Here is a 23,922-nt window from a genome sequence, read left to right on the forward strand (position 1 = left end):
CTAAGATTCGATGAAATACGGTAGTTCCTGCGGGCGGTGGCGGCGGCCACGCCCCACAATCCGGCCCCGCCCGCCGGCGCTGAGCGCAGGCGCAGAGCTGCCGGCCCCGCCCCCGGTCGCCGAGCTTCGCTCCCCGCCCGGCGACACGCGCCGGCTGCCAGATGGCGGACCCTGAGCTGCAGCTGGTGGCGCGGCGCATCCGCAGCTTCCCGGACTTCCCTGTCCCGGGGGTGCTGTTCAGGTGCGGGTCGGCCGGCCACGTGGTCCGCGCGGACGGACGGACGGACGGAGCGGGGCACGGGAGGGTGGCGGCGCGGGGCCCGGGCCCGACCCCTGGGGTCACCTGGCCTGCTCTTGCGTGCCAGGGACATCTCGCCCCTCCTGAAGGACCCCGACTCCTTCCGCGCCTCCATCAGCCTCCTGGCGAACCACCTGAAGAAGACCCACGGCGGCAAGATCGACTACATCGTGGGCAAGCGGGGGGGCCGGGGCGGGTGCCTGAACCCCAGGGGGACGCCCCGGGAGGCCGTGTGGTTGGCGGGGTCGCCGGGTCTGCGCCAGGCCCCTCTCCCCCGAGCAGAGCGAACACAGGACGGACGCCCCCTGGTTGCTTGGGAGGGGCTCGGGGGCGACCCTCAGGGGACACGCCGAACGCTGCACGGGTGTTTGGGTGGGTTGTGAGGATGGACCCGCTGCGCCCCACGTTGCAGCCTGAGGGTGGGTACAGCCTTGGGCGGTGCGGCGGAGGGCAGCGTCCCCCCCACCAAGTTCCTGGCCCTCAGCTCCGGACACGTGGGGCCCCGCGGCTGAATTTCCCCAGGGAGGGTCTGACCAGAGTGTCTCCCTCTCCAGTGTGTACTGAGCCGCGGGCTGGCCCTTTCCCCACGCGCACCCTGGCAGGTCTTGTCCCTGTGCGAGCCCCTCTCCTGGCCCGCCCGTGGCTCCCCACTGCTGGGAGGGACCACAGCCTTCCACTTGGCTGAGTCCTCCAGGGGGTTCCTTCCGGAAGCTGCCCCCACTGCACCCCTGGGTGGGGTGGGGGCCTGCGCTGCCCCTTTCCGGGCAGATGCTGCTTTTAAGGATGACAAGAGGCATCCAAGTCTGATCCATGGTCACTGCTAGCCCAGTTAGAGATGGGGCGAAGTCCGGTCACTTCCCTGAGGCCACGCAGCCACATACAGGCCCGTGCCAGACACACCTGGTCCTTGGCCCCAGCTCCCCAGCTCCCGTCAGCACCCAGCAGTCCCTGTGCCCGGTGGGTGCAAGAGGACGGATGTCGTTGGTCTTGTAGCTGGAGCCGACAGAGCTAGGGGCCTTCTGTCATTGCATAGGCTCCGTGTCCTCTTCCAGCACTGGTCCACGGGGATCTCGTGCTGCGGTGCCCCCCAGCTGCCCCTTGACACCCCAGCTCTTGCCAACAGGCCTGGACTCCAGAGGATTTCTGTTCGGCCCCTCCCTGGCCCAGGAGCTTGGCTTGGGCTGCGTGCTCATCCGAAAACGAGGGAAGCTCCCTGGCCCCACTGTGTCTGCCTCATACACCCTGGAATATGGCAAGGTGAGTGGGCTGCGTGCACCGCTTGGGTCCCCCAGGGATAGTTGTGGGGTCAGTGGCCCTGCCGTGGGTGGTGCTCAGCCTGAGACACCAGGCTAGCTCACGCAGCCAGGAAACCGCTGGGTGGGTTGAGAGTGGGGCTCAGACCGTGTGGCGTCCTGTCAGCGTCACCTCCCAGGCCATTTCCAGACACATGCAGACCGTGGGCCTGCTTCCCATCTGCAGGCTGAGCTGGAAATCCAGAGAGACGCCCTGGAGCCGGGGCAGAAGGTGGTTGTCGTGGACGATCTGCTGGCCACTGGCGGTGAGGGTCTCCCCCCAGCAGAGGGCCTGGCAGGAGGGCTGCTAGGGCTGCAAGAAAGTGCCTCACCGCAGGAGTGAGAAGTGGACTGGGGCCCTGGCACTCTACAGTTTACCCGTGAGCAGCAGGACCCTGCACGGGCCATTGGGAGCCTTGTCAGCATACCAACCCCCCCCCACAGGAACCATGCGGGCAGCCTGTGAGCTGCTGGGCCAGCTGCAGGCCGAGGTGCTGGAGTGCGTGAGCCTCGTGGAGCTGACGTCGCTGAAGGGCAGGGAGAAGCTGACGCCCGTGCCCTTCTTCTCTCTCCTGCAGTTCGAGTGACTCTGGCCCCATCCTGGCAGGGAGGTCCAGCCCGGTAGCTGGCTCTGGCCGCCAGGGGGCGCCAGCCATCCGCCTGGACTTTTTTTTTTTTAATTTTGTAAGGGTTTTGTGCAGTTGTCTTTCTCTGGTGCCTAGGCCACCGTTGGGGTCCTTCCTGCGGGCTGTGGGGGTGCCAAGGCCTGGAGCCAGCGGCTCCGGCCGGGGCCCACTCCAGGCCCCTGCAGGTGCACTCAGAAACACCGAGAGAAGTGAATAAACTGCTTTGCTAGAATGGCTGCTCTCGGTCCAGGTGCCAGGTGGGGTCTGGCCTTGGGGCCGGGACATGCAGGGACCCCCCCATGGCAGGCTGCACAGGCCTGTCTATGGCACCGTGTGGTTCTGTCCTCACAGAGGGCAAACGAGACCGGTGTGGCCTGGGGCGGCTTCCAGATGCGGGAAGTGCTGGTCTGTGTTGCTGGGGCTGGTTCCTTCAGGGGGCTCCAGGGAGACCGTCTCCTGGCTTTCCCAGCTTCCAGAGCCTCAGGGCCAGCCCTCCATTCTCAGAGCCAGCGGCTTACCACCCTCCAGGCTTGCAGGCTGCCTCCCTCTTACAAGGGTCCAGCAGGGATGCCAAGCCCACTGGGCCATCCAGGATTCCCACATCAACCTCCAGGGGGGCATTCTGCCAACCGCCTGACCTCCTGCCCCACTTCCCTGCACCCCAAACACAGCAAGGACAAAGTCCCCAACAAACCAGTTTAATGACGATACGATGCACCGGGGGAGGCCTACTGCCCAGAGAGCCTGGTGGGGAGTTCAAAAGGGGGAAAAGTGCATGGTGTCCCTAAAGGGAGTAAAACAGACGCAGCGGGCCGGGCCAGGGACCGGAAGCCCATGTCTGCGAGGCGCTCACAGCGCCGCCTCCGCGCGGGCAAGGCGGGCCAGCCGTGTGACGACCTCTGCCAGGTCAGCAGCCTTGTCCAGCTTGACGTAGGTGTCCGTGCGGATGTGGTGGAGGCTGAGCCAGTCGGGCAGCAGCTCGGAGAGGAGCCGCACGTGCTGCTCCATCTCCCCTGCAGACGGAGGGGGGTGTGAGGCTGGGGCCCATGCACACCTGAGTGGGCGCTAAGCCCCCATGGGGTGGGTGTCCAGGCCGTCAGCAGGCCTTCCTTAGGACCAGCCTTCCCCCTCTCGCCCACACCCGCCAAGCCTGTCCGTGCCCCCGAGAAGCAGAGTGAACAGTGGAAAGATGGGGGACAGCCATGCCAAGGAGCTGACCCTCCCACTGAGCCCCACGCCAGTCCCGGTCCCCAGGAGGGAGCTGCCGGTCCCGTGGGAAGCGGGGCCGTCCGAGGGGCTGCAGGGTGCCCGGCTGGGTTGTGAGCACAGAGGCTCAAGAGGTGACCTCAAGGGCACTGTGCCTGCCAGCACACACCACAGACCCCACACACGTGTGGGGAGCAGCCGGTCCACGGCGCCCACTGTCACCCGGGAGCCGGGGACACGGGGAGGGCCCAGCACACACCGGGGCTCACGACTGCAGGGTAGCTGCCGAGCATCCTGCTGCAGGCCACCTCCATGGTGAGCGCCGGCTTCCGCGCGGACACGAAGACGCCGCGCAGCACGCGGGCCAGCTCGGGCAGCCGCTCCAGCCTCTGCAGGCGCATCTCCTGCTCTGGCCGCCGCGTCATCTGGGCCAGCTGCTTCCGTTTCTCCTTGCACCGGATCTGCAGGGGGCCAGGGGGCAGTCAGGGCAAGGCCAGCCCCGCGGCCCCCCTGCCGGGACCCCCCAACACTCACCCTCTCCAGCAGGTCCTGGGACACCCCCCTCAGGGCCGCAGGCGGGGCAGCCGGTGGGGCGGCCAGCAGGGCAGGGCTGGGGGACCCAGGGCTGCTGGGCTGGGCCGTACGCAAAGCCAGGTCACTCAGGGCCTTTTCCATCTGCGGCAGGTCAGACGGGAGAAATGAGGAGCAGCCCCCCCTGCCCAGGAGTCGCCGTCTGTCCAACCCAAGCACCCTGTGCGTCCGGGCATGAGGGGAGGGCACCTCCTGCCACCCGCAAGGCACTTGGCCAAGGACGGAGCCTGTCAGGTGCCCACGTGGAGGTCGGGCTGCCCTGCCCCGTCATCCCGGACACAGTCTCACCCTGGGCGACAGGAGGCTGCGGGCACGGGCCAGCACCTCCCGGGCGGTGGCCAGCTTCTCCGTGGCGGGCGGCTGGGGCAGCTCGGCCGGCTCGATGTCAGGCACGTCGTCCACGTTGAAGCGCGGGTGCCAGCGTGTGAGCTGGTCCTCGGGCACCACCATGGGAGGGTTCAGGGAGGCCAGGAAGGCCTGTGTGCAAAGGGGACAGGGCGTGCCGGGTGACCCTGGGCACATCCGCGTGGGGGCAGGCAAAGCTGCTGGGCTCCTGTCCCAGCTGAGCGACCTCGGGCAAGGTCCTGCACCTGAGCTCCAGGTGCTCGGCTGGGCCAAGAGCCGGACGCAGCAGCCAGCAGCACCCACTGGGCCCGTCCTGCACCTCCCAGGGCCTGAGGCCGCCATGCTGAGCTCCTCCCCCTCAGCTGGGGGACCGGGCCCAGGCCCCCCGCCCAGCCCGCACCCACCCTGCAGGAGGCAGCCGTAGGAGGGGCTCAGAGAACTCTAGAGAGGACGTGGTTCTTGCAGGTAGGAGCGAGCCCTGACAGGAGGAGGGGACGGAGGACAGGGCGGGCTGGGGAGAGGCTTCCTCCAGGGGCCGAGCTGGCCATCCCGGGGCGCGCACTCACCCTGTGGTGCTCACGGACGCGCTCCACCAGATTCTGGCTGAAGACCTGCCGCCGCTGCAGGAGGCGCGAGGCCGTGAGCTGGGGCGCCGCGCTGCCGGCCTCTGTGGGCAGAGCTCAGGCCTGAGTCCCCAGCCCCGAGACCCCGGGTCTCGTAGGAGGCCGGGGACCCGACGCCTAACACCCATGCTCAAAACCGTGGCTCTGGCGGGGAACCGGAGGCTCAGGGCTGCGTGAGCTCAGCCACAGCACACTCACCCTGGTCCAGCAGCGGCTCGATGGTAAGCTGGTAATCAGACCTCTTAATGCCGTCCTTGAAGGTGGGGACGTTGCGCTCCTGGCGGAAGCGGTAGGAAGTAGGGTACACAGTTCTGATCTGGCCAACATTGCGCTCCTCAAAGCGCCTATGGAACAAGGTGCTGGGGTCAGAGAGTGGCCGGCAGGGCACACGGCGGACTCCGCAGGCAGGGGGAGGGCCCCACCGTGGCGGGCCACTCACTTGCGCATCATGTCCTGGACGCCCTGCTTGACTTTGGCAAAGGTCACGGTCTCGGAGCGGTTGTAGAGCATGCCCACGACGGTGTCCATGCTGCGGAACATCTCCGCCAGCAGCTGGTACTTGTAAGGAAGCACGAGGCTCGGGGGCCCCGGCTGGGCCAGGGCATGGAAGCGCTGGTAGGCAGGGGCCTTCTGTCCACTGCCAGGGAGGGATCCAGGCGTCAGGGGAAGCAGCAGACCCACACCCCTCCAACACCAACAGCAGGCAGGCAATGTGGCCAGGGAGACCCCAGAGCCGGGGCTTGAGAACCACTCCCGTGACACACCACACCCCCGTTCCCACGGCCCCCGCACACCCCGTGTCCCCATCATGCACACGGCTGGAGGTGCAGACAGAAAGGCATAGCTCCAAACCTAGCTCTGCCATGTCCTGCCTGGCCACCTAGGGAAGTCCCTGGCCACCCCCAACCCTGGTTCCCTCATCTCTAAGAGGCACTCGATGACCACAGGGGCTGGGGAGGACAGACATGGCTACAGGGGACAAATACCCAATAACGGTGAGCTGTTGACAGCATCTGAAGCTCACAAGGGCCCCCCGCGGCAAGAAGTGGCACCTCTCACGGATGGAGGCCAGGGTGCGGAGCTAGCCAGTGGCAGGGCTGGGATCCGAGAGCCTCGTCACCTGCACGGCCTCCATGGAAGGAGCAGCCCTGGCCTCTACCCAGTCCTGTCCTCCCACCAGCCTAGCCTTGCCTCCGGTGCCTGACCGCCCGCCCAGGACTCACCATGGCCCTGCTGGGTGCCCCTGGTCCTCGGGCACCCTGGGTTCCCCAGCATCCTTCCTCTGGGCACTTGCCCTCAGCTCCTGGGCCCGGGCCCCTAGCTCCCGTGCCCGCTGTAGGCACGACTTGAGCTCAGAAAAAGTGACTTTTGAGGAAGCCTGTGGACACAAGATGCCTTCAGCTGGCCATTCACACCCACATCACTCTACCTCCCCCACCCTGGGTCCAACCTCACCTTCTCCTGAGCGGCCAGGCAGGGCTGTAGACCTGCTGAGAGAGGGGCCTGCTCTGGGGAGCCGGGGACAGCGGGGGCAGCACAGACAGTGGGGTCAGCGGGGGCAGCTGGGGCAGTCGGGGCAGCCGGGTCAGCGGGGGCAGCTGGGGCAGCCGGGTCAGCGGGGGCAGCGGGGGCAGCACAGACAGTGGGGTCAGCCGGGTCAGCGGGGGCAGCTGGGGCAGTCGGGTCAGCCGGGTCAGCGGGATCCGAGACCTGGTGGGCAGAACGCCAAAGGTGAACGAGTGACGGGGCTGCGGTGAGAGGGATCCCTCCCTCGCTCAGCTGGCTAGAACACGCGCTGCCGGGGGCACCAGTGCAGGTTTTTGCTGGAGTCGCGCCCGAGGAGCGGGCCCATCGCCTGCTGCCCGTTCTTCTCCGGCCCGACCCCCGCCCAGGCTTGCAGGCAGGCCAGACGTCTACCAGCCCAGCGCCCTGCCCTCCTCACGCCGGCACCTCTGCGCCCTCGTGCGGAGCTCTGTGCCCGGTTCTCGCGGCGGCCACAGCACACCTGCCCCTGCCGTCCGCGGTGACCGGGCCCCAGGCCTTCTCCACGGTCTCCGGCTGCGGCTCGGGGCCTGTTCTCTGCACGCGGCACCGTCCGCAGCCAGACCCCCGGTCCGCGTCCCCCCTGCCCCCGCCCCGGTCTCAGTTTCCCCCGTCACCGTGTCGGCCGGCAGCCGCAGCCTCCGGCGCGCGGGCGGCGCGGGGTGGTCGCGCGCGGGCTCGGCGGGCGGGCGGGCACGCTTGCGGCTGCCGCCCGGGGTGCGGGCCGGGGCGCCGGGCGCGGGCTTGGCGGGGCTTGGGGTGCGCCAGACCGACTTGACCCGCGGCGGCGCGGCGCGGAGCCCGGGGCGGCGGCGCGCGAAGAAGTCGGTGAGTCGGGGCTGTGCCATGGCGGGACCGGGGACACGAACGGGGACCTGGTACCGCGCAGGACGGAAGCGGTGCCGCGCTCCGCGCCGATTTTCCCGCCGCGCCTGGCCCCGCCCCCTCGGACGGAACCATCGGCGGGGGGCGGGGCGGCCGGGAAATGGACGCGTCCAGGCACATGCGCGCGGACGCTCTCGCGGCTGCGCAGACGCGCGCAGGCGCCGCAGCGTGGTCCTCGTTCCGCCCGCCTCGAGGTGGCGGGTGAGCTCGGCCTGGGGCGGCCGCGGAGCCTGTGCGGTCCGGGAGACGAGAGCGATGCCACGCTGCTTCCTGCTGAGGGTAACACCAGGCGCCGTTGAGTGACGCTGGCCCTCGGCGGCGTCCCTGGGCAGGGTCGGCAGCCAGACCCCGGAGTCTCTCCGCGGGTGCGAATTCTGCGTCAGGGAGGCTGTTGTGCAAGGAAGGGTGGCATCCGGGCGGATCGGGGAAGGGGGTGCTAGTCCCGGAGGGGCCGCTGCCGCCGGGGACCCGCGGGAGGCCCGGAGCGCCCTGTAGAGGGCCTCTCGGTGGGGGAAGTGCCCGGAGGCGGCCGTTCCCGTGGGCGATGAGGCGAGCGGACAGCTACGCCCGTGCTTTGGGGACAGCAGCCGCCCAGGGAGCAGGGTGGCAGGCGGCAGCCGGCGTGTTTAAGCCTAGGCTCTGTGACCGGTCTGTGGCGTGTGTGTGCCCTGGGCCACCACGCTGGAGGCAAGCATTGACCTGCGTCGAAATGGACCTCTCCAAACGTAAGCCTGCTGTGCGTTATAGAGAGAAGTGTGCAGGATCCTGGGACTGCGGTGACAGCACACATTCTAGGCACAGCCTCTTCGTCAGGCCGGCGGAGACAAGGGCACTTCGCAGGTCTTTCCGTCAGTAGCCGCTCATCCGGAAGGAGGCAGCTGTCTTCTCTCCCAAATAGGCTGTGGTTCCCGCGCGCTCTGCTTCACATTAGAAAGTAAAGGAACACCTGGTTTTGGAGAGTCCGGGCAGCTGGGTCTAAGCACGAGTGACTCCAGTATCTGGCTCCCAGCCCTTGCTCTCTGTAGATAAGCTGATGAGCAGGAGGCCTCCCCAGAGCGTCCAGAATGCCGAGACGTTTCTACCAGCATTTCATTTGTCTTGCCACCTGCCCGCGCACCAGCCTGGAACCACAGAGTGCTGACCAGGCTCATGCCCCCCAAGAGAGCTGAGTGAGGTGATGGGAGGCAGGGCCCCTCAGGAGAGGACACCCTGCCTGCCTGGCTCCACATGGCTGTGTGACAAGAGCATGCACTCCCAGGCACATCCACCTGAGGAGGACTTCTGGGAGGAAAAGAGTCACACATTGCTGTGTTCTGGCCAGCTCCCGGGGGCACTAGTCTGGAGGTGGAAGCAGGCCCTAGGAGGCCCCGAGTGGCTCTGGGGATGGCTGAGGGGTCTTGTAGGATCCAGAACATGAATCCAAAACGTGTCGGTCCCATGTGGGATGAGGCAAGTCTGGGGACGTAACAGTGCTGTCTTCATTCGCTCCTCACAACCAGCCATCGGGAGGGGGGCATGGCATACAGCAGGGGCCTGGGGACCAGCTCCAGTGCCAATGTCCGTGCCGTTGCAGTGTGTCTGGCCGTGCCACTGTTAACTTTTAATGTCACTCCTGGTGACTCGGCCTGTTTGGGATGACTTAAGCCTCTGGAGCAGCTGCTGCTTAGAAAATTGTCTGCCCACCTACAGTGATGGGGTTCAGCAGCCACCTCTGGAAGTTGTGACCCCCACCTTCCAGTCACCACTGATTGGATGACAGGCACACAGCTGAACCGATCAGATCCTCTCCTTGGACCTATGACTGGCATTGGAACCACCCTTCTGTCACCTCTGGCTGTGGGAAGTGAGATGGAGTAGGACAGCCACCTTCCTCCATGTGTATGGAGACAGAGATAGTGAGCAAGGGACCGTGTCACCCGGGGACACCCAGCCAGACCCAGCAGCTGACCCAGATGGTTTGCAATGGTTCTAGTTTGCTGTCATGGGAGACCCACAGCCTTTCAAGATGGCCCGGGTTTTTATTTTTTTTTTTTTATTTTTTTATTTTTTATTATTTTTTTTTTTAAAGATTTTATTTATTTATTTGAGAGAGAGAGAACGAGAGACAGAGAGCATGAGAGGGAGGAGGGTCAGAGGGAGAAGCAGACTCCCCGCTGAGCAGGGAGCCCGATGCGGGACTCGATCCCGGGACTCCAGGACCATGACCTGAGCCGAAGGCAGTCGCTCAACCAACTGAGCCACCCAGGCGCCCAAGATGGCCCGGGTTTTTATGAAGCAGCCTCTAGCCTCTCCCATACCTCTGCGTCTTTTGCCTAAAGTGCCTCTGAGTGAGTTTCTATTTCTTCCAACCCAAGGAGGCTGGATGAAAGCCTGGTCAAAAGGTTGATCCATATGAGGCTGCATTAATAAAAGTATAGAGTCTAGAATAAGGTAAGTGAATGCCCCTCTCTGCTCTGTTCTGCCCAAGCTCCCCTGAAGTGTCATGTTGGCTTATAGGTATGGAATGTTAAGGCTAGAATGTCTTCAGGAGAGAGAGAGATCAGCAGATCACAAAGGGACTAGAACCCTTGTTTCTGGATGTGTACCCTGAAGAAACTGGGAGACTGGGGACTATGCCTTCATTCATGTGATCACCCGGTATTTACTGAGTGCCCACTGGGAGCCTGGCGGCCGAAGGCCCAGTACAGGCCAGGCCACTGAGGGTCCACTCTGTATCAGGTTGAGAACAAGACAGGAGGGCCCTGCCCTCAAGGAGCTCACATTCTAGTGGAGAGAGACAGAAATTAGTTTAATTAAATTTCAGGGGTGCGTGGGTGGCTCAGTTGGTTGAGCAGCTCAGGTCATGATCTCAGGGTCCTAGGATCAAGCCCCGCATCGGGCTCCCTGCTCAGCAGGGAGTCTGCTTCTCCCTCTGCCTGTGCTGCTCCCCCTGCTTGTGCGCTCTCGCTCGCTCGCTCACTCTCTGTCTCTCAAATAAATAAAATCTTTAAAAAAAATTTTTTTTTAATCATTTCAAGTAAAGAATATAAAACCTGGTCATGAGATGGAGTGACTGGGGGGGCCACTTTAGATCTGAGGGTTCAGGGAGGCCTCTTGGAGAGGATGACACTGAAGGGCAAGAAGGAAGGGCCTCGGGAATATCTGATAGAGGACACAGTAGGGAATAGAACCCAGACCACCATCACCACCACCATCATCATCATTTTAACCACACTCCAAAAAATGGCTAGAGTTGCAGTATGTTCTGAGTTTGAGTTACAGCCGTGTCTGCCCAGCTGTAACTTCCCTAGAACCCATCCCACCTCCTGCTCTGCCTTCGAGCATGAGCACAGCCTGAACGACTGCACCCAGCTGCTCCAGGCTGCTGCTGTTGGCTCGGAACAAGCACTTCCCAGGGGTATGCAGTGGCCGACAATCTGCAAAGCAGTTCTACAAAACAGTAACAGCTGGGCTCTGTTGAGGTGTGCTTTGTGCGGCCCCGTGCCCATAACCGGGATGCCTTAGCTGTCTCACCCTCAGAGCGGTCCTACGAGCCATACCCCATTTGTGGGTGAAGAAGCCAAGACTTGTAAGGCATAAAGCTGGTGCACCAAGGAGCCTGCTCTGCTCGCCCACCTCCACCTCTCAGTCGGTCACTCCTTCCCTAAGAGACCAGACAGTAGCTGGAGAGAATGGAATTCAGGCTTCAGGGATCCCCTGAGCCCTGATAGAGCCTGTCACCTGCTGCCACAGGGGCGATGTTCATGGTCTTGGCTTATGATGCGATGTCCATAGCCAGACCTGGAGGCAGCTTGACCTTCAGCGAAGACATTTGGGTCTCAGCCTGCACTTGGCTCTTTGTCCACCAGATGTGATGAGACAAATGGGAGGGTGGAGAAGCTGCTGCTGCCCACAGGCTGAGTGACCTGGGAGGCTTCCTCTCCTCCCCAAGCCTCACAACCATACTTATCAAGGGGACCTCACGGAAGGCGCTCTCAGCAGAGACCTGGGAAAGCAAACGTAGCTTCAAGTTCCCGTAGGACGGTGACCGCATCGACAGCACACCTGCTTGCAGAGCATGTCAGGGTGGGAATAGGGCACACTGTGTCTTGATCCACGTGTGAGCGTCCAGAGCCGCAGCCCCAACAGAAACGTGGGGGCACAGGTGTAATTTTACTTTTTCTCGTAGCTACGCTAAGAAAGTAAAAAGAATCAGGTGACAGTCATTTTAAAGTATATTTTTACTTTACCCATCATATCCCAAATGTTACCATTTGAACAAGTAGCCGATATAAACTTTATTAATGAGCTATGTCACATGGTTCACCACCGTCCAATCACAACCATCACTAAGTCCTAGTTAGTACTTAAGTGCAGTCCGCCCTCCACACCTTACAGCACCTCTCAACTTGGAGCGCGCTCAGTTTTCACAGAAATACTTGATCTTTGCTCAGACTTCATGAAATTCGCAGCTGGAAACGGCTCATGTGCCCAAGTTGTTCTGAGGAGACAACTTTTCCAGCAAGTGCAGGGGAAAGGCCAGGTCCCAGCGGGCTGGAGGCTGCAGGGTGGGGGTCCCCACGACAGGGCGGCCGGGCACAGGGCAGAGAGGGCGCGCGTCGAGACGCAACGGAACACCCCGGGCCTCCGGCCCCGGCCCGGGGAGAACGCCCACCCGCGAGACTAGGCCTCGGGCGCAGCCCTGCGCTGTCAATCACGCGACGGGGCGGGGCGTAACTCCAGAAGGGGCGCTGTCTGTGAGGGGCGTGGCCGGAAGGATGGGGCGGGGCCAGGCCGAGTCGACGTGGACCGGTAGGGCGTGGCTCCGGGGGCTAGGTTAGGGGCGCCGAGGCTGGGCGTGGCCGGGAGTGGCAGGGGAGGTGCCATCGGTGGGGGCGTGGCTCAATGGTGGGCGTGGCCGGAGCTGAGGCTGGGTCGCGAGTTCCGTCTCCGCAGACCGAGGGGGCGGGCCCCGCTGCGGCGCCAGCGTGTGAGCGTCGCCGGGGTCACCTGGGTCACCTCAGCCCGAGGGTCCTGCAGGCTCCGCGCCTCCTGTCCTGACCCCTGCTGCCGTGTCCTCCGTAGGAAGGCGGCCCCCGTGACGATAACAGCTCACCGGAGAATGCCTGGAACCGCACGAAGAACCTGCGGAACAGTCAGGCCTGAACCCAGGACCTTGCTCCGGGCCCCGCTCGCCGCCGCACCCCCCTCCGGCGTGGCCCTGGACTACCCTCGGGAGGCTTGTAAATGTCCCTCACCTAAGGACTTTGGGGGCCCTGCCACAAGCCACTCCCGATCCAGGTGGGTTAGCTGTGCCCTGCGCTGGGGGGGCTCACAGTCCTGCGGAGTGCAAGGCATGTGCTCTGCGCTTCGGGGGCCCAGCGCTGCCCTTGGGGGCGCTCACAGCCCTGCGGTCGGGGGCTCAGTCCTGTGCGCAGGGGGCTCACAGCCCTGCGCTCGGTGGGGAGGGGCTCACAGCCCTGCGCTCGGGGGGAGGGGCTCACAGCCCTGCGCTTCGGGGGGCTCACAGCCCTGAGCTGGGGGTGCTCAGCCCTGCGGAGCTGGGGGTGCACAGCCCTGCGGAGCGCTTCGGGGGTTTCACAGCCCTGCGCTCGGGGGGCTCACAGCCCTGCGGAGCCGAAGGCTCCTCCCGAACTCAGGAGCCCACTCTGCAGTGAGGCAGGCCCATTCGACAGCATCCACTGCGCTCCCACTGGGTGCTGGGCACTGTGCAGGGGCCGGGGGACCATGGCAGTGCCCACTGGGGTAAGTGAAATTTAGTCAAGGGAAACCCCATTAAAAGGGAGCCGGCGGGGCGGCAGGGGGAGCTCTCCCGCCCTGCCACCGCCTGTCCATTGCAGACCCAGCAGGAAGAGGGACTGGGCCTTCCACGGACTTGACCTTGCCCGTGGATACCACTCTACTACTACAGCCTGAGGAAGGGAGCTGGTCTCATGACCTCCCCGCCCCCACACACAACGGCTCCCTCCACCGATGGGAAGCCACCACGCTTCCGGTCCCGGTTTACCCCACTGGACTTCTAGTTCATAACAGCACTCCCGACCACCTACTCCTTCCCTCCTTAAAAAAGCACGCCTCTCCTTTGTTCCTCACACTCGCCTATGGTTTTGCTGCCGCTCATTTGTCCCACACTGCAATTCCTTTTTATTCCCTAATCCATCTTTTGCTGGTAAAATAAGGGTAAGGGTCTAACATAACACACCTTAAACAGGTCTGTAAACAGGTGCTGTGAAGTCAGCTTCCCCTGGGCCAGCCTTACCCGGCGGAGGTGGACTGCGGAATGACGTTTCCACGGCGACCTGAGTTTTCCCAGAGCCAGCAAGGAGCAGCTCTGGAAAGGCAGGGTTCCTGCAGCCTGGCAGTGAGGGGGGGTGGTGCTGACAGGAGAGGGCAGGCAAGGTCATTTTGGCCTCACAGAGCACTTTGGTCTTAAGGGCCCTGGAAGCCTACACTCAGGAGTGGTGAGGCCAGGTTCCATCCGGGCGGAAGCCAGAGAGAGGCTGAGGCCGACACTTGGGCAGAAGCCTATGACTTTGGGGGGCGCCTGGCTGGCTCAGTCAGTGGAGCATGAGACTCATCATCTCAAGGTTGTGAGTTCGAGCCCCACATCATCTGACTTCAGTTTAGAAGGGGTGGGCTGAAGATCAGGTCAGATGCCGGCTCATTCATCAACCTGTGTGTGTGGCCTTGGGCACGCGGCTGCACGTACGGGTGACACGGCGTCGCCAGGGTCCGTGGCCCATGCCTGTAGCATGCTTGCGTGCCGGAGCGCTCAAGGAGCGAGAACTGAGCAGTCATGAGGAACAGCGGCAGAGCGCGATGTACCCAAGAACAGGACAGGGAAGGCCCGACCCCAGGCTTTGGGCGTGGATGGGAGGGACCGCATACCTGTGTGGCTGGGCAGGAATGGTCAGCAGACCACCAAGGGCTCGTAATACCGCAGAGGAGTTTGCACTTCCTCCTGGGGCTGGCGGGGAGAGAAGCAGCAGACAGATCTGTGTGAAGAGTAGACCCGTCGGTTGCTGTGGAGGACAGGTGAGGGGCAGGGGGCTGTGGAAGCCCCACTGCTGAGAGAGGACAGACGTGGGCAAGGAGGAAGGGCTGAGTGCAGCCCAGCAGGGCCGCCAAGTGACCACATGGGGCCTTGAGTGGCTCTGGCCCGTGTGGTGAGGAGGTGGGGGCCTCAGGACAGGAGAGGGAAAGGGCAGGTCCCGGGGCCCATGGAGGCTTTTTGCCTGGATGGAGTGCTGTCCGCCAGGCAAGCCCTGACCACACAGCCCCACCCCGAAGTCTCTGGAAGGTGGGTGTGGGGCCAGGGGCATGGTCTCTGCTTTTGTCAGATCAAAGGCTATTGGGTATCACACATGTTCTTGGCCGGGGCCTCTCTCGACCCGGACTGACAGCAGGGCCCAAGGCAAAGCCTCGCACAGGACTTTGGGTGGTGGGCCCTGCAGGGAGCCTGTGAGAACGGGACAGCGGGTGGGCTGGAGGGCACCCGTGGAAGACCCATCTCTGCTCAAAGCTGGTGGCTCAGCCACACAGGACCATCCCTCAAAAAGCCAAGGAGATCACATCTGAGGACTGTGCAGGGGAGAAAGGAGAAGAGTGCATCCACCGGCTCTCATGGGTCAGCTACACTCCTCTTCCGGACATGGTCAGGGATCACAGAGCTCTGGGCCCCATCGGGGTTGGGGGCCTGTGTGTTTCCGTGGTCTCTTGCAGGTGACGTGCCCACTTCAGGGGTGCAGAGTTACGTGAGGCAGAGGCCTGGGGAGCTCCGTCGCAGGGGGTCAGAGCTGCTGGAGCAGAGCATGGTAACCACCCGGGCTGTCAGGCCTGCTGGGGTGGCCCAGAAAATGGGGGGAAGTTTGCCAGGTGGGGAGAGGGCCTTCCCCACAGAGGTATGGCAGAGAGCAAGGCTTTGGGGGGACCCACGCAGCCCTGCATGTTTTGCACAGGGTGAAGCGATGTGGCCGGTGGCCCCAGCACTGGGACAGGGTGCCCAGAAACCCTGCGGGGGACCCGGGATCCTGAGGAGGACAGTGACGTGGTCAGGCTCCCCGCGCCTGCCTCCTGGGCCTGAAGGCTCAGGACCTCCCGTCTCCTTCCTCGGCTCCCGGCTGCTTGCTCTTCGGGGCTGTGCTCTGCTCTCAAGGGCCGGGGCCCTGCTGCCCACCATCCGCTTGTTGCAAGTAAGGGGGTGCCTTCCCCCCTTCCCTGCACCTGAGTGAGCTGGTGGGTGACCTCCATCCGGGGGGCCACAGCGAGGGGCTCTTGGCAGTACCGGGCCAGTGACAGTAAAGAAAACCAGTAGTAACTGAAGGGCCGGCACGGGCCCAGCAGGAAGCTGGGAAGCGCCCAGGCCGGAGGGGGCGGGGGTTCCTCAGTCAAGCCTACTTCAGGAAGTTTCCTGCAAAGGGGGAAGGCTCGGGGTGTGCCCAGCACCCACTCCACCCTTGAGCTGCTCCAGCTGTCCCGACCCCAGAAGTGCAGGCAGGGAAAGGGCCAAGTGCAGGGGGCAGCCAAGTCTGCACACGGGCCGGGCACTCCTCCTGCTCCCACCAGGCTCCCGGGAGAGCACGGGCCACGTGTGAGGGTGCCTGAGTCAGCGGGGCTGGAGGCGCCCACGAGCGCCCAGGGAGGGCCAGACGGCCTGCTTTGCCGGGCCAGGTCCTCCCGCTGCTCTGCCCGCCCCCACGGGGCCCAGCTCAGCCCGGATTGGGAAGCGCATTGCTGAGCCTGCCCTGCCCAGACCCCCTGGGTTTGCCGCCCCTGGCTTCCTTCCTGGTGTCGCTGGGGGCAGTAAGGTGTCAGAGTTTCCCATCGTGAGAGAGTAAGGCGGAGCACGGAGAAGCCGGCCGGCCTGTGGGCTGTGGAGAAACAGGCGTCCTCTCCGCCTTCACACCTAGCTCGGTGAGACGGAGCACGTCCCTGGAAGGAATGAAGCCCCTGCCCAGAGAGGCCCTGAGTCCTCGCAGCAGCCCGGCCTCCCTGCTGTGAGGGCCTCCCCGGGACCCACCCAGGACGGGAGGTCAGCCGCGGAGTCGGGCGCTGCCCTTCTCTGGGCTCAGTTTGTTCATGTGTTACAAACCCTCTGGTCTTGGTGGCTTTCTTTAAAATTGCTGGTGCACTATTGATCCCTGGCCCAGATCCTAATTGCGAGATGGGGTGATGGCCTGTCCCTCTCATCCTAAATGTCTGTTCGCGGTGCATCCCGGGCCCTGGCGGGGCCGCAGTGAGGACGGCCAGGTGTGGCTCCTCACTCACCGGATGAGAGATCTCTCCACGTTTGACCTGTTTGCTCCCCTTACTTTCTCTTTCTTTTTTTAGATTTTATTTATTTATTTCAGTGAGAGAGAGAGAACAAGCAGTGGGGAGGGGCAAAGAGAGAGAAGCAGACCCCCCACTGAACAGGAAGCCCGACATGGGACTCGATCCCAGGACCCCGGGGTCCTGAGATCCTGACCTGAGCCAAAGGCAGATGCTTCACCCACCGAGCCACCCAGGCGCCCCTCCTCTTTCTTTCACCTGCTTTGTGCAAGTTCTGATGCCAGACATTTTTCACAGCCCCTCCTCCCACCCTAAAAGCCGTCTGGATGGTGGAAGTGACCCCATTTCACTGGGGGAACTTGCTCCCCGAGGTCAGCCCGCCCTCTTCGACGCAGCCTTGGTCTCTGCCACTCTGTACCACCCCCTCTGCTTCACCCTGTCCCCACTGCTGCCGGGGATGGTTGTCCTTCCCGTGGGCAGGCAGAGCTGGAGAGGCACCAGAAGCTGTTGTGGGACAGGCCACGGAGGTCTGGGCAGGGCCATCAGTCACTTGAGGCCTCTCGCCCGTGCTTGCCCGGGGGGCCTGTCAACTCCAGGGGACACTGGACACTGGTCAGGCTCATTGCTGCTCGGGTCTGGGCTGTCGGCCCCTTGCTCGATCTTAGTCCCTCCCATCATCCTGTCCACCTGCAGGTGGTTTTCTGCTGAGATGGGGGTAAGGAAACTGCTGACAAAGCTCTAAAAATCAGGTTCATGTGGAAAATGCCGATTACTCATCAGGTGACGTTTACCAGCCGCAGGTGTGGGTTTCAGGACCTACTTGATTCCTGGTAGAAGTTTGTGAAGGGCCCCTGGCCGCACGCACCTGTGGGCACATCTCTGCGTCGTGGGCTCTAACTCGGCCGGCCTGTGAGGCCAGCAGTGGGTTCCAGACCCGACCTGGTGTTGCTGCTGACTCTGGTCTGCTCACGTCCTGAGCAAGGACAAAGCTGAATGGCAGCAAGGACGTAGGGTCACCAGGCCAATTCTGGGTGGGTGGGTGGGTCGGAGGGCACAGTTCCACGAGGCTGGCTCTGTGCGGCAGGTGGACAGGGCCTGTAGGAGAATCTGGGCCTCTGTGGAGTGGGGTGTGCCCTGACTCTCCGCTGGATCGGGTCCTGTTCTTTGCTTCCAGGAAAGGGGAAACTGAGTGGGAATGTACTCGGGGAAATAAAATAACTCCCCAGAACATCGTCAAGTGGCCAGCCATCAGGAAAACAACATTCAGAAGAAAGAGCGAATGTGGTTGGCTCTGGGGAGCCTCCCGGGTGGGAGGAAGACTCGGGGTGGGCTGCTCAGAAATCATCTTCACCGCGAGTTAAGTGAGCTGTTTCTGGGCTAAAAATCCACAATAGAAGACGTAACACTTTCACCCTCATAAGCGTACAATTCAGCAGCACCAAGCACATTCACGAGGTTGCACAACCACCACCACAATTTCCCAAACTTTCTCCTCGTCCCAACAGAAACTCTGGCCCCGTTAAGTAATAACTCCCCATACCCTCCCTCCCTCCCAGGAACTGCTAGGCTAGTTTCCGTGCCTACGAGTCAGCCTGTCCCGGATGTTTTGCGCAAACACCATCACACAGTGTCTGACTTCTTCGCTTGGGATGGTGTGCTCCCGGGTCATCGGCACACACGGTGGGGGGCCGGCCCCTGGCTCCTGCTTATGGCTGGATAACCTTCCCTTGTGGGATGTGCTCCATTGTATCTGTCCATCAGTTCGCGGACACTTGGGTGGTTTCCTCCTGAAATTCATGTTTGAGTGTGGGCAGGAAACAACGCCTATATTATCTTTGGGGAAGAGCGCAGCCTGAGTGGTAAAGCCCCCTGTGATGGCCCTTCCTTTCTCCCTCGGGGAACAGACGTTCTTGCTCTTTCAAGACGAAATTACGGATTTCATCAAGAACAATGAACTTAGTAGCACTCTGAGTTGTGGGGTGCTGGGACATCAGGAAGGCTGGACTCAGAGCCTGGCTGGTTCTGTAGCAGATGACCCCCCCCACCGTGGCCCCTGGTGTCCTCACCTGCGGGGTGACAGTGGGTGTGGCCGAGACGTTCCCCACTCCCCTGCCTGGCAAGGGGGCTGTTCAGGAAGTTCTTTTTCTGAGAATCTGTCCCTGCTGTGCTCAATTTAAATTTATTTTGTGAAAGATGATACTATATGCATATAGCAAAAAATCTAAACAGCGCAAAAGAGTATTTCAGTGATCATTATGTTTCCTTCCCACCCCGATAATGTGGCCTCACCCCCATGCTCTCTGTCTCTGTCTCTCCACCCTCACCTTCTCTCTCTCCCCCTCTCCTTGTCTCTCTGTCTCTCCACCCCTACCCTCTCTCCCTCCCTCTCTCTCTCTGCCTCCTGTCTTGTGTGTCCTCCAGGGATAGTGTAGGCCTGGGCTCTACACCACTGGGCTTTCTTGGCTGTAATATTGTATCTTAAAGATGGTTCCATGCTGATACACGCAGAGTTGCTACTCTGCCATGGGATACATTGTAATTTATTTAATGTCTCCTGGAGGTGGCCAGTAAGGTTCTGTCCAATCTTGTGCTGCTCATAATTCTGGGACATGTGCATTGTTCCTTAGGGAGCACACCTGCTGGGCAAGTTCTGAGGCTTCCCCTTCTCTTTGTAGCCCCTGCGTGGGAGCCAGACGGGAAGGGAGGAGCACTGGGAGCCGGTCCCTGAAGCTGTGTGGGGGCTTTGGGGCTGCCTGCTCTGGGACTCCCCTCCCCTTACCCTCATTCTCCGTGTCCTCCTGCTCCCACACCTCAGAGCCTGCTCTTGGGAAAGGGTCTGAAGCCTTGTAGCCTAAGCCTTTGGAGGACTTAGTATAAAGGAGTGGTTTTTAAACTTTTTTTTTTTTTTTGCATTTAAACTCTTTATACAAACAAGGTTATCTTTTGCCCCCCATATGGGAGACAGCTCGTCCCACTGAAGCACTAGAGGGGGGAGGAGGGCCCACCCTGGTCTTCCTACCTATGCACAGATTTTAAAATCACTGGTTTAAAGTATGCCTTAGACCCCTCTAATGTCAGAGTGGAGAACCCTCCCTCAGAGGTTATTGACCTCAGTCCTCTTATTTCACTCTTGCGGGCAGAGCCCAGAGAAGGGCAGTGGTGAGCCAGGACTCACAGAGGTTAGGGGTGCCTGCCCCTGCCCTTCTGCTTTAGGGGGGGTCTGTTTTCTGACACTGTGGACACTTCACTAGAAGGCGGTATGCTGGGGTGGGACTCCTCTGAGAAGGTGAGGGAGACTTGGGGGGTTGGGACTGTGGCCAGTGGGCCTACAGACTGTTCCTTCAAGGCCTGTGCAGGTGGACATCAGTGTGTTGAGCGTGGGGACCCCCTCACCTGCCCCCATGATCGCCCCAAGGGCAGGCCAGGCAGAGGAAAGGGTGAGGGGAGGCCTCAGTCTAGCTTATATTTATTCTGCCTGTTTCACGCTGCTGGTGCTCTGGGGGGAGGCTTCCTCTTTATCTGCCGTTCAAGCTTCAGTCCACGGCCCAGTGAAGAATGCCTGTGGGGGGACCGAGGGGACCGACAGTAGTCCTTACTTCTCAGTCTACTCTGAAATCTTCACAACTCTGCTGCTCGGGGCCACAACCCCACCTCACAGATGCTCTGTGAGGCACCAAGAGGAGGGGTGCCTCCTGGGGCCACAAAGCCAGCAGCTGGGGGCGCCAATGTGGGCTAGCGGTTTGGTCATCTGTTGATGTTGCTGCTGCTCAGAGACCTTGGCCACAACCCCTGCCAATGGATGGCCCTAGGTGGCCAGATGCTGGCTTCCCTTAAGGGTGGCACCAGCTGTCTCCACTAGAGGCTGGGACTAACCAGCATTTGCAGGTGGGTCCTGGGACTCCCAGACAGCTGGACCTTATGTCTGCAGCCTTGTTGGGGCTCTGGCCTTGGGGAGAAACCCCAAGGCTACAAGTCTCAAAGGGTTCTAGAAAAAGGCCGGGGCCAGACACAACGCCAGTGGGCATTAAGGTGCGAACAAGCAAGCAGAAGAAGAGGCAGGAAGAAAACCGGTCTGCATTGAACACCGGACTTCTGAAAGTCCACATTTCTGGCCTTTTTTTTTTTTTTTTAAGATTTATTTACTTACTTATTTGAGAGTGAGCAAGCGACCAGTGGGGAGGGGCAGAGGGAGAGGGAGAGAGGGTCTTAGGCAGACTCCGGGCTGAGCGCAGAGCCCCAGGTGGGGCTTGATCTCATGGCCTGAGCCGAAACCAAGGCTTAACCGACTCTGCCAGCCAGGTGCCTCCGCATTTCTGGCTTTTCCAGTCTGAGGGTCTGGGCCTGGGTTGCCGCTGGCATCAGTAGGCGGGTGTGGAGCGGGTCAGTGCTGGCAGCGGGCTCTCTGGGCCCCAGCCACACCCACCAGCTTCACTGATGCCCTAGGGACCTAGGACCACACTCATGTGGGCTCTGCCCCTTACACTGGGGGACCCTCCCCTTTCTCCTTTCCAAGCTCACCTCGAGGGTGGCAGAGGCCAAACTCAGGGTCCGGGTGACCGGCACCGCCTGGACTCAGTCCCTGGCTTTTCCACCACGGGGACAGGAGGCCCAGGCGGACCCCTCCTACATAAAAGTGACCAGCGCCAAGCTGCTGGTGGGGGGGCCCCGGTCCTGCGGCTCCGCGCCACCCCACGGTCCCCAGGGGGCGCTGCACGCTCACGTGTGCGGGAGCAAAGCGAAAGTCGCTCCGGCCACGCGGGGCGCAGTGGCGCGTGGGGTGCTGCCTGGGAAGCCCGGCGCTGGGCAGCCCGTCCTGCGCGCTCCGCCCGGGGCCGCCCCCACGCGCACGGCGAGTAGCCGGTCCCAGGCTCTTCCCGGGGCGCGTGCCCACGGGGCTCCCGGGCGTGGGCGGCTGGCGGGGCGCGTGGGGGCGCGGAGCGGGGCGGGCGCGCCGGCCGTCGGGGCAGCACGGAGGCGGGCACGCCGCGGAGGGCGGGCGGGGGCCGAGCTTATAAAGGCCTGCGGGCGGAGGGGCGGGAGCGTCCGGCCCTGCTTGGCCTCCGCGAGCCGCCCAGAGCCGCGCGCTGCGCTCCGCCGCTGGGCAGGGCAGGCACCGGAGGGGCTCGGCGGGCCCCGGGCCGAGGCGGAGGAGAAGAAGAGGCGAGGGAGGAGGCGGCGGCCGCGGAGGCGCTCGGGTCGCCGCGGCCCAGCCGGGGGTCCTGGCCGCGGGGCGCGGCACGTGCGACGACCCGCCCTGCGCGCCATGTCCCCTTAGCGCCGCGGCGGCCGAGCGACCCCCGGCCCGGCCCGCGGCCCCCCGGGCATGGAGCGGCACGTGCTCGGCGCGGCGCTCTACTGGCTGCTGCCCTTCGCGCTCCTGGCCGGTGAGTGGGCGCGGGCAGGGGGTCTGGGCCGGACGAGGGCCGCGGCCCCCCACTCCCCGCCGGACGCCGGCCGAGGAGACTCCCCGGGACGCGCGGCCCGCGGCGCCCGCATTCCAGAAGCATGAGCGCAGCTGGGAGGCCGGGGCCCCGTCCGAGCGCGGGGCCGGGAGGGCGGCGGCGGGGTGGGGGTGAGGTGGCCCCCGGGCGCCCTCGGGTGCGGGCCGGCGAGCGCGGAGAGCGGCCGGGGCCTCCGCAGGGACGCGGGGGAGTCGGGGCGCCGGAGGGGCTGGTTTGCTCGCGGGGAAGGGCTGGAGCGCTGAGGAGGGGGGCAGGAATCTCTTTCTCTCTTTCGTGTTTAAAAAAAAAAACAAACGCCAACTTTCATCATGACTTCCTGACCAATCTGGGAGAAGGCGGGCTTCCTGCCTGGAGCGCTTTAACGTGGAGCCTCCCGAGCAGAAGTAACGTGCATCCGTCCCTCGGTGCCCTGGGCTCGGCCCCCCCACCCCCGCGGCCTGCGGCAGGCCTGAGCTTTGGGAAAGATACTTTCGGCTCCTCCCTGGCTGAGTCCACAGGGTCTGCCCTGGGCTGGAGGAGGTACGGCCCCCAGAAGGCTCTGGCCTGGGTATTAGAGCTGAGGATCCCCCACCCTGGCATCACTCTTCCCTGCTTGCGGTGGGCATCAGTGTCCCTCGGGCGCTTGGTGCTCTTGAGGCCCCCCCTCTGCAGCCCTCCTGCCTCTGGGTGCCCAGGGCAGAGTGCCCAAGAACGCCTTCCAGCCTTCCCGCTGTCCTCTGCCCTCGGCCCCTCCACGTGGGGCAGCCTCTACCAGCTGTGAGCTGGAAAGCAGTCTGATTACATGCGTTCAGGGAAACACGGAACGGTTCGCAGTGTGGAAGTCTGTCAGGCCGTGGTGGGTGCGGTGTTTTGATTCTGAAAGCCCTTCCAGGGCCTCTTAACTCACTCCAGGTGGGCCTCTGCCAACTTCTGTCCTAGGTAGGAGCCGGCTTCCCTGGGGGCCGGGAGTGCGTGGGAGACAGAGTGGCCTGCACTTTGGCTCCCAAACAGACTCTGTTTTGATTTGTAACAGAGAAAGATGGTGAAGTGGGGAAATTTTCAGGACAGGAATCAATGGAAACCATTGAGGTCGGAGAGGAGAGTTTGAGTCAGCCCTGTGTGGACAGGGCCGCCGGGGATCAGCGCAGGGGAGAGTGCTGGGTCACCTGGACCGTTCTCCACGCTGGCTGGCTTTCCTCCTCTTGCCTCTAGACAGCCAGACGTACAGACAAGCAGACTAGACCTAGCTGGAGGTGGGAGGGGAGTGCACGGGTAAGCTGCTCAAACGGCAGGTTTCCCTCTGCCCTGCAGTGCACCTGGGCCTCCTTAGCCTGGCCTTGCCGGACCGGGACCCGCGAGGCCAGGGGAGGCCCTGTGGAGGTAGGGGCCCTTCCTGAAGGACGCGCCCCCTGCAGGTGGTGGAGACTCCTGGTGCAGGGTGGCAAACTCTTCCTGTCACGGGCCAGACAGTAAATATTTTCACATCATGAACTCTTCTGGTATTTTTTCCAACCATGAAAACATGTAAAATCCATTGCTAGCTTGTGGGCTGTACCGAAACAGGGCGGGCCAGAATGGGCCGAAGGGCCCGAGTTGGTGGGCCTGATAAGTAGTCGGGGCTCCTGGGCTCTCTGGCTCCCGGCTGGTGCCCATGTGGGGGCCGGGGGTGCCCTCTTTTCTCTGGATGCTTGTGCTAATGCAGGGGCCCCACCTGGGCCCTACCGAAGTCAGCTGGGCAGCTTTTCAACCACAGATGACTAATTCACTATATCCTTTTCGCAGTTTTTCTATAAACCCAAAACT

General features: G+C 62.9%; 3 protein-coding genes and 2 long non-coding RNA genes across 15 annotated transcripts in view; 3 read left to right on the top strand and 2 right to left on the bottom strand.

The window, feature by feature from the left end:
* The first annotated feature begins 84 nt into the window (after positions 1-84).
* APRT (adenine phosphoribosyltransferase) lies at positions 85-2,448 on the top strand. Its single transcript, XM_036119856.2, has 5 exons — positions 85-241; positions 366-472; positions 1,422-1,555; positions 1,778-1,856; positions 2,035-2,448. Exons 1-5 carry the CDS (start codon positions 162-164, stop codon positions 2,175-2,177), a joined length of 543 nt encoding a protein of 180 aa, XP_035975749.1. The 5' UTR covers positions 85-161; the 3' UTR covers positions 2,178-2,448.
* Positions 2,449-2,898: 450 nt separating this feature from the next.
* On the bottom strand, positions 2,899-7,613 carry CDT1 (chromatin licensing and DNA replication factor 1). The gene is made up of 10 exons (XM_036119838.2): positions 7,141-7,613; positions 6,437-6,691; positions 6,205-6,359; positions 5,421-5,618; positions 5,180-5,325; positions 4,925-5,025; positions 4,302-4,490; positions 3,957-4,097; positions 3,682-3,883; positions 2,899-3,229 (listed from the first exon to the last, which is right to left on the bottom strand). Exons 1-10 carry the CDS (start codon positions 7,369-7,371, stop codon positions 3,066-3,068), a joined length of 1,782 nt encoding a protein of 593 aa, XP_035975731.2. The 5' UTR covers positions 7,372-7,613; the 3' UTR covers positions 2,899-3,065.
* The window catches only part of PIEZO1 (piezo type mechanosensitive ion channel component 1 (Er blood group)), a 69,652-nt gene continuing 53,301 nt past the window's right edge, over positions 7,572-23,922 (top strand). For 5 of the 11 annotated variants that reach the window (XM_078062694.1, XM_078062695.1, XM_036119830.2 and 2 more), the window contains exon 1: positions 21,698-22,062. In XM_078062694.1, the coding sequence (XP_077918820.1) occupies positions 22,002-22,062 (61 nt within the window). In that variant the 5' untranslated portion in view covers positions 21,698-22,001. Of the gene's footprint in view, positions 7,688-12,325; positions 12,378-12,472; positions 12,689-21,693; positions 22,063-23,922 lie in introns of those variants that run through there. The other 6 variants (XM_078062701.1, XM_078062700.1, XM_078062702.1 and 3 more) reach the window with 3 other exon arrangements.
* LOC118553000 (uncharacterized) lies at positions 11,605-13,672 on the bottom strand. Its single transcript, XR_013444155.1, has 2 exons — positions 13,611-13,672; positions 11,605-12,532 (listed from the first exon to the last, which is right to left on the bottom strand). It is a non-coding gene; the product is annotated as an uncharacterized LOC118553000 (long non-coding RNA).
* On the top strand, positions 12,697-17,703 carry LOC144380219 (uncharacterized). The gene is made up of 3 exons (XR_013444154.1): positions 12,697-13,153; positions 13,249-15,222; positions 15,367-17,703. It is a non-coding gene; the product is annotated as an uncharacterized LOC144380219 (long non-coding RNA).

Source organism: Halichoerus grypus, chromosome 15, assembly GCF_964656455.1.
Source record: "Halichoerus grypus chromosome 15, mHalGry1.hap1.1, whole genome shotgun sequence".
Taxonomy (NCBI): domain Eukaryota; kingdom Metazoa; phylum Chordata; class Mammalia; order Carnivora; family Phocidae; genus Halichoerus; species Halichoerus grypus.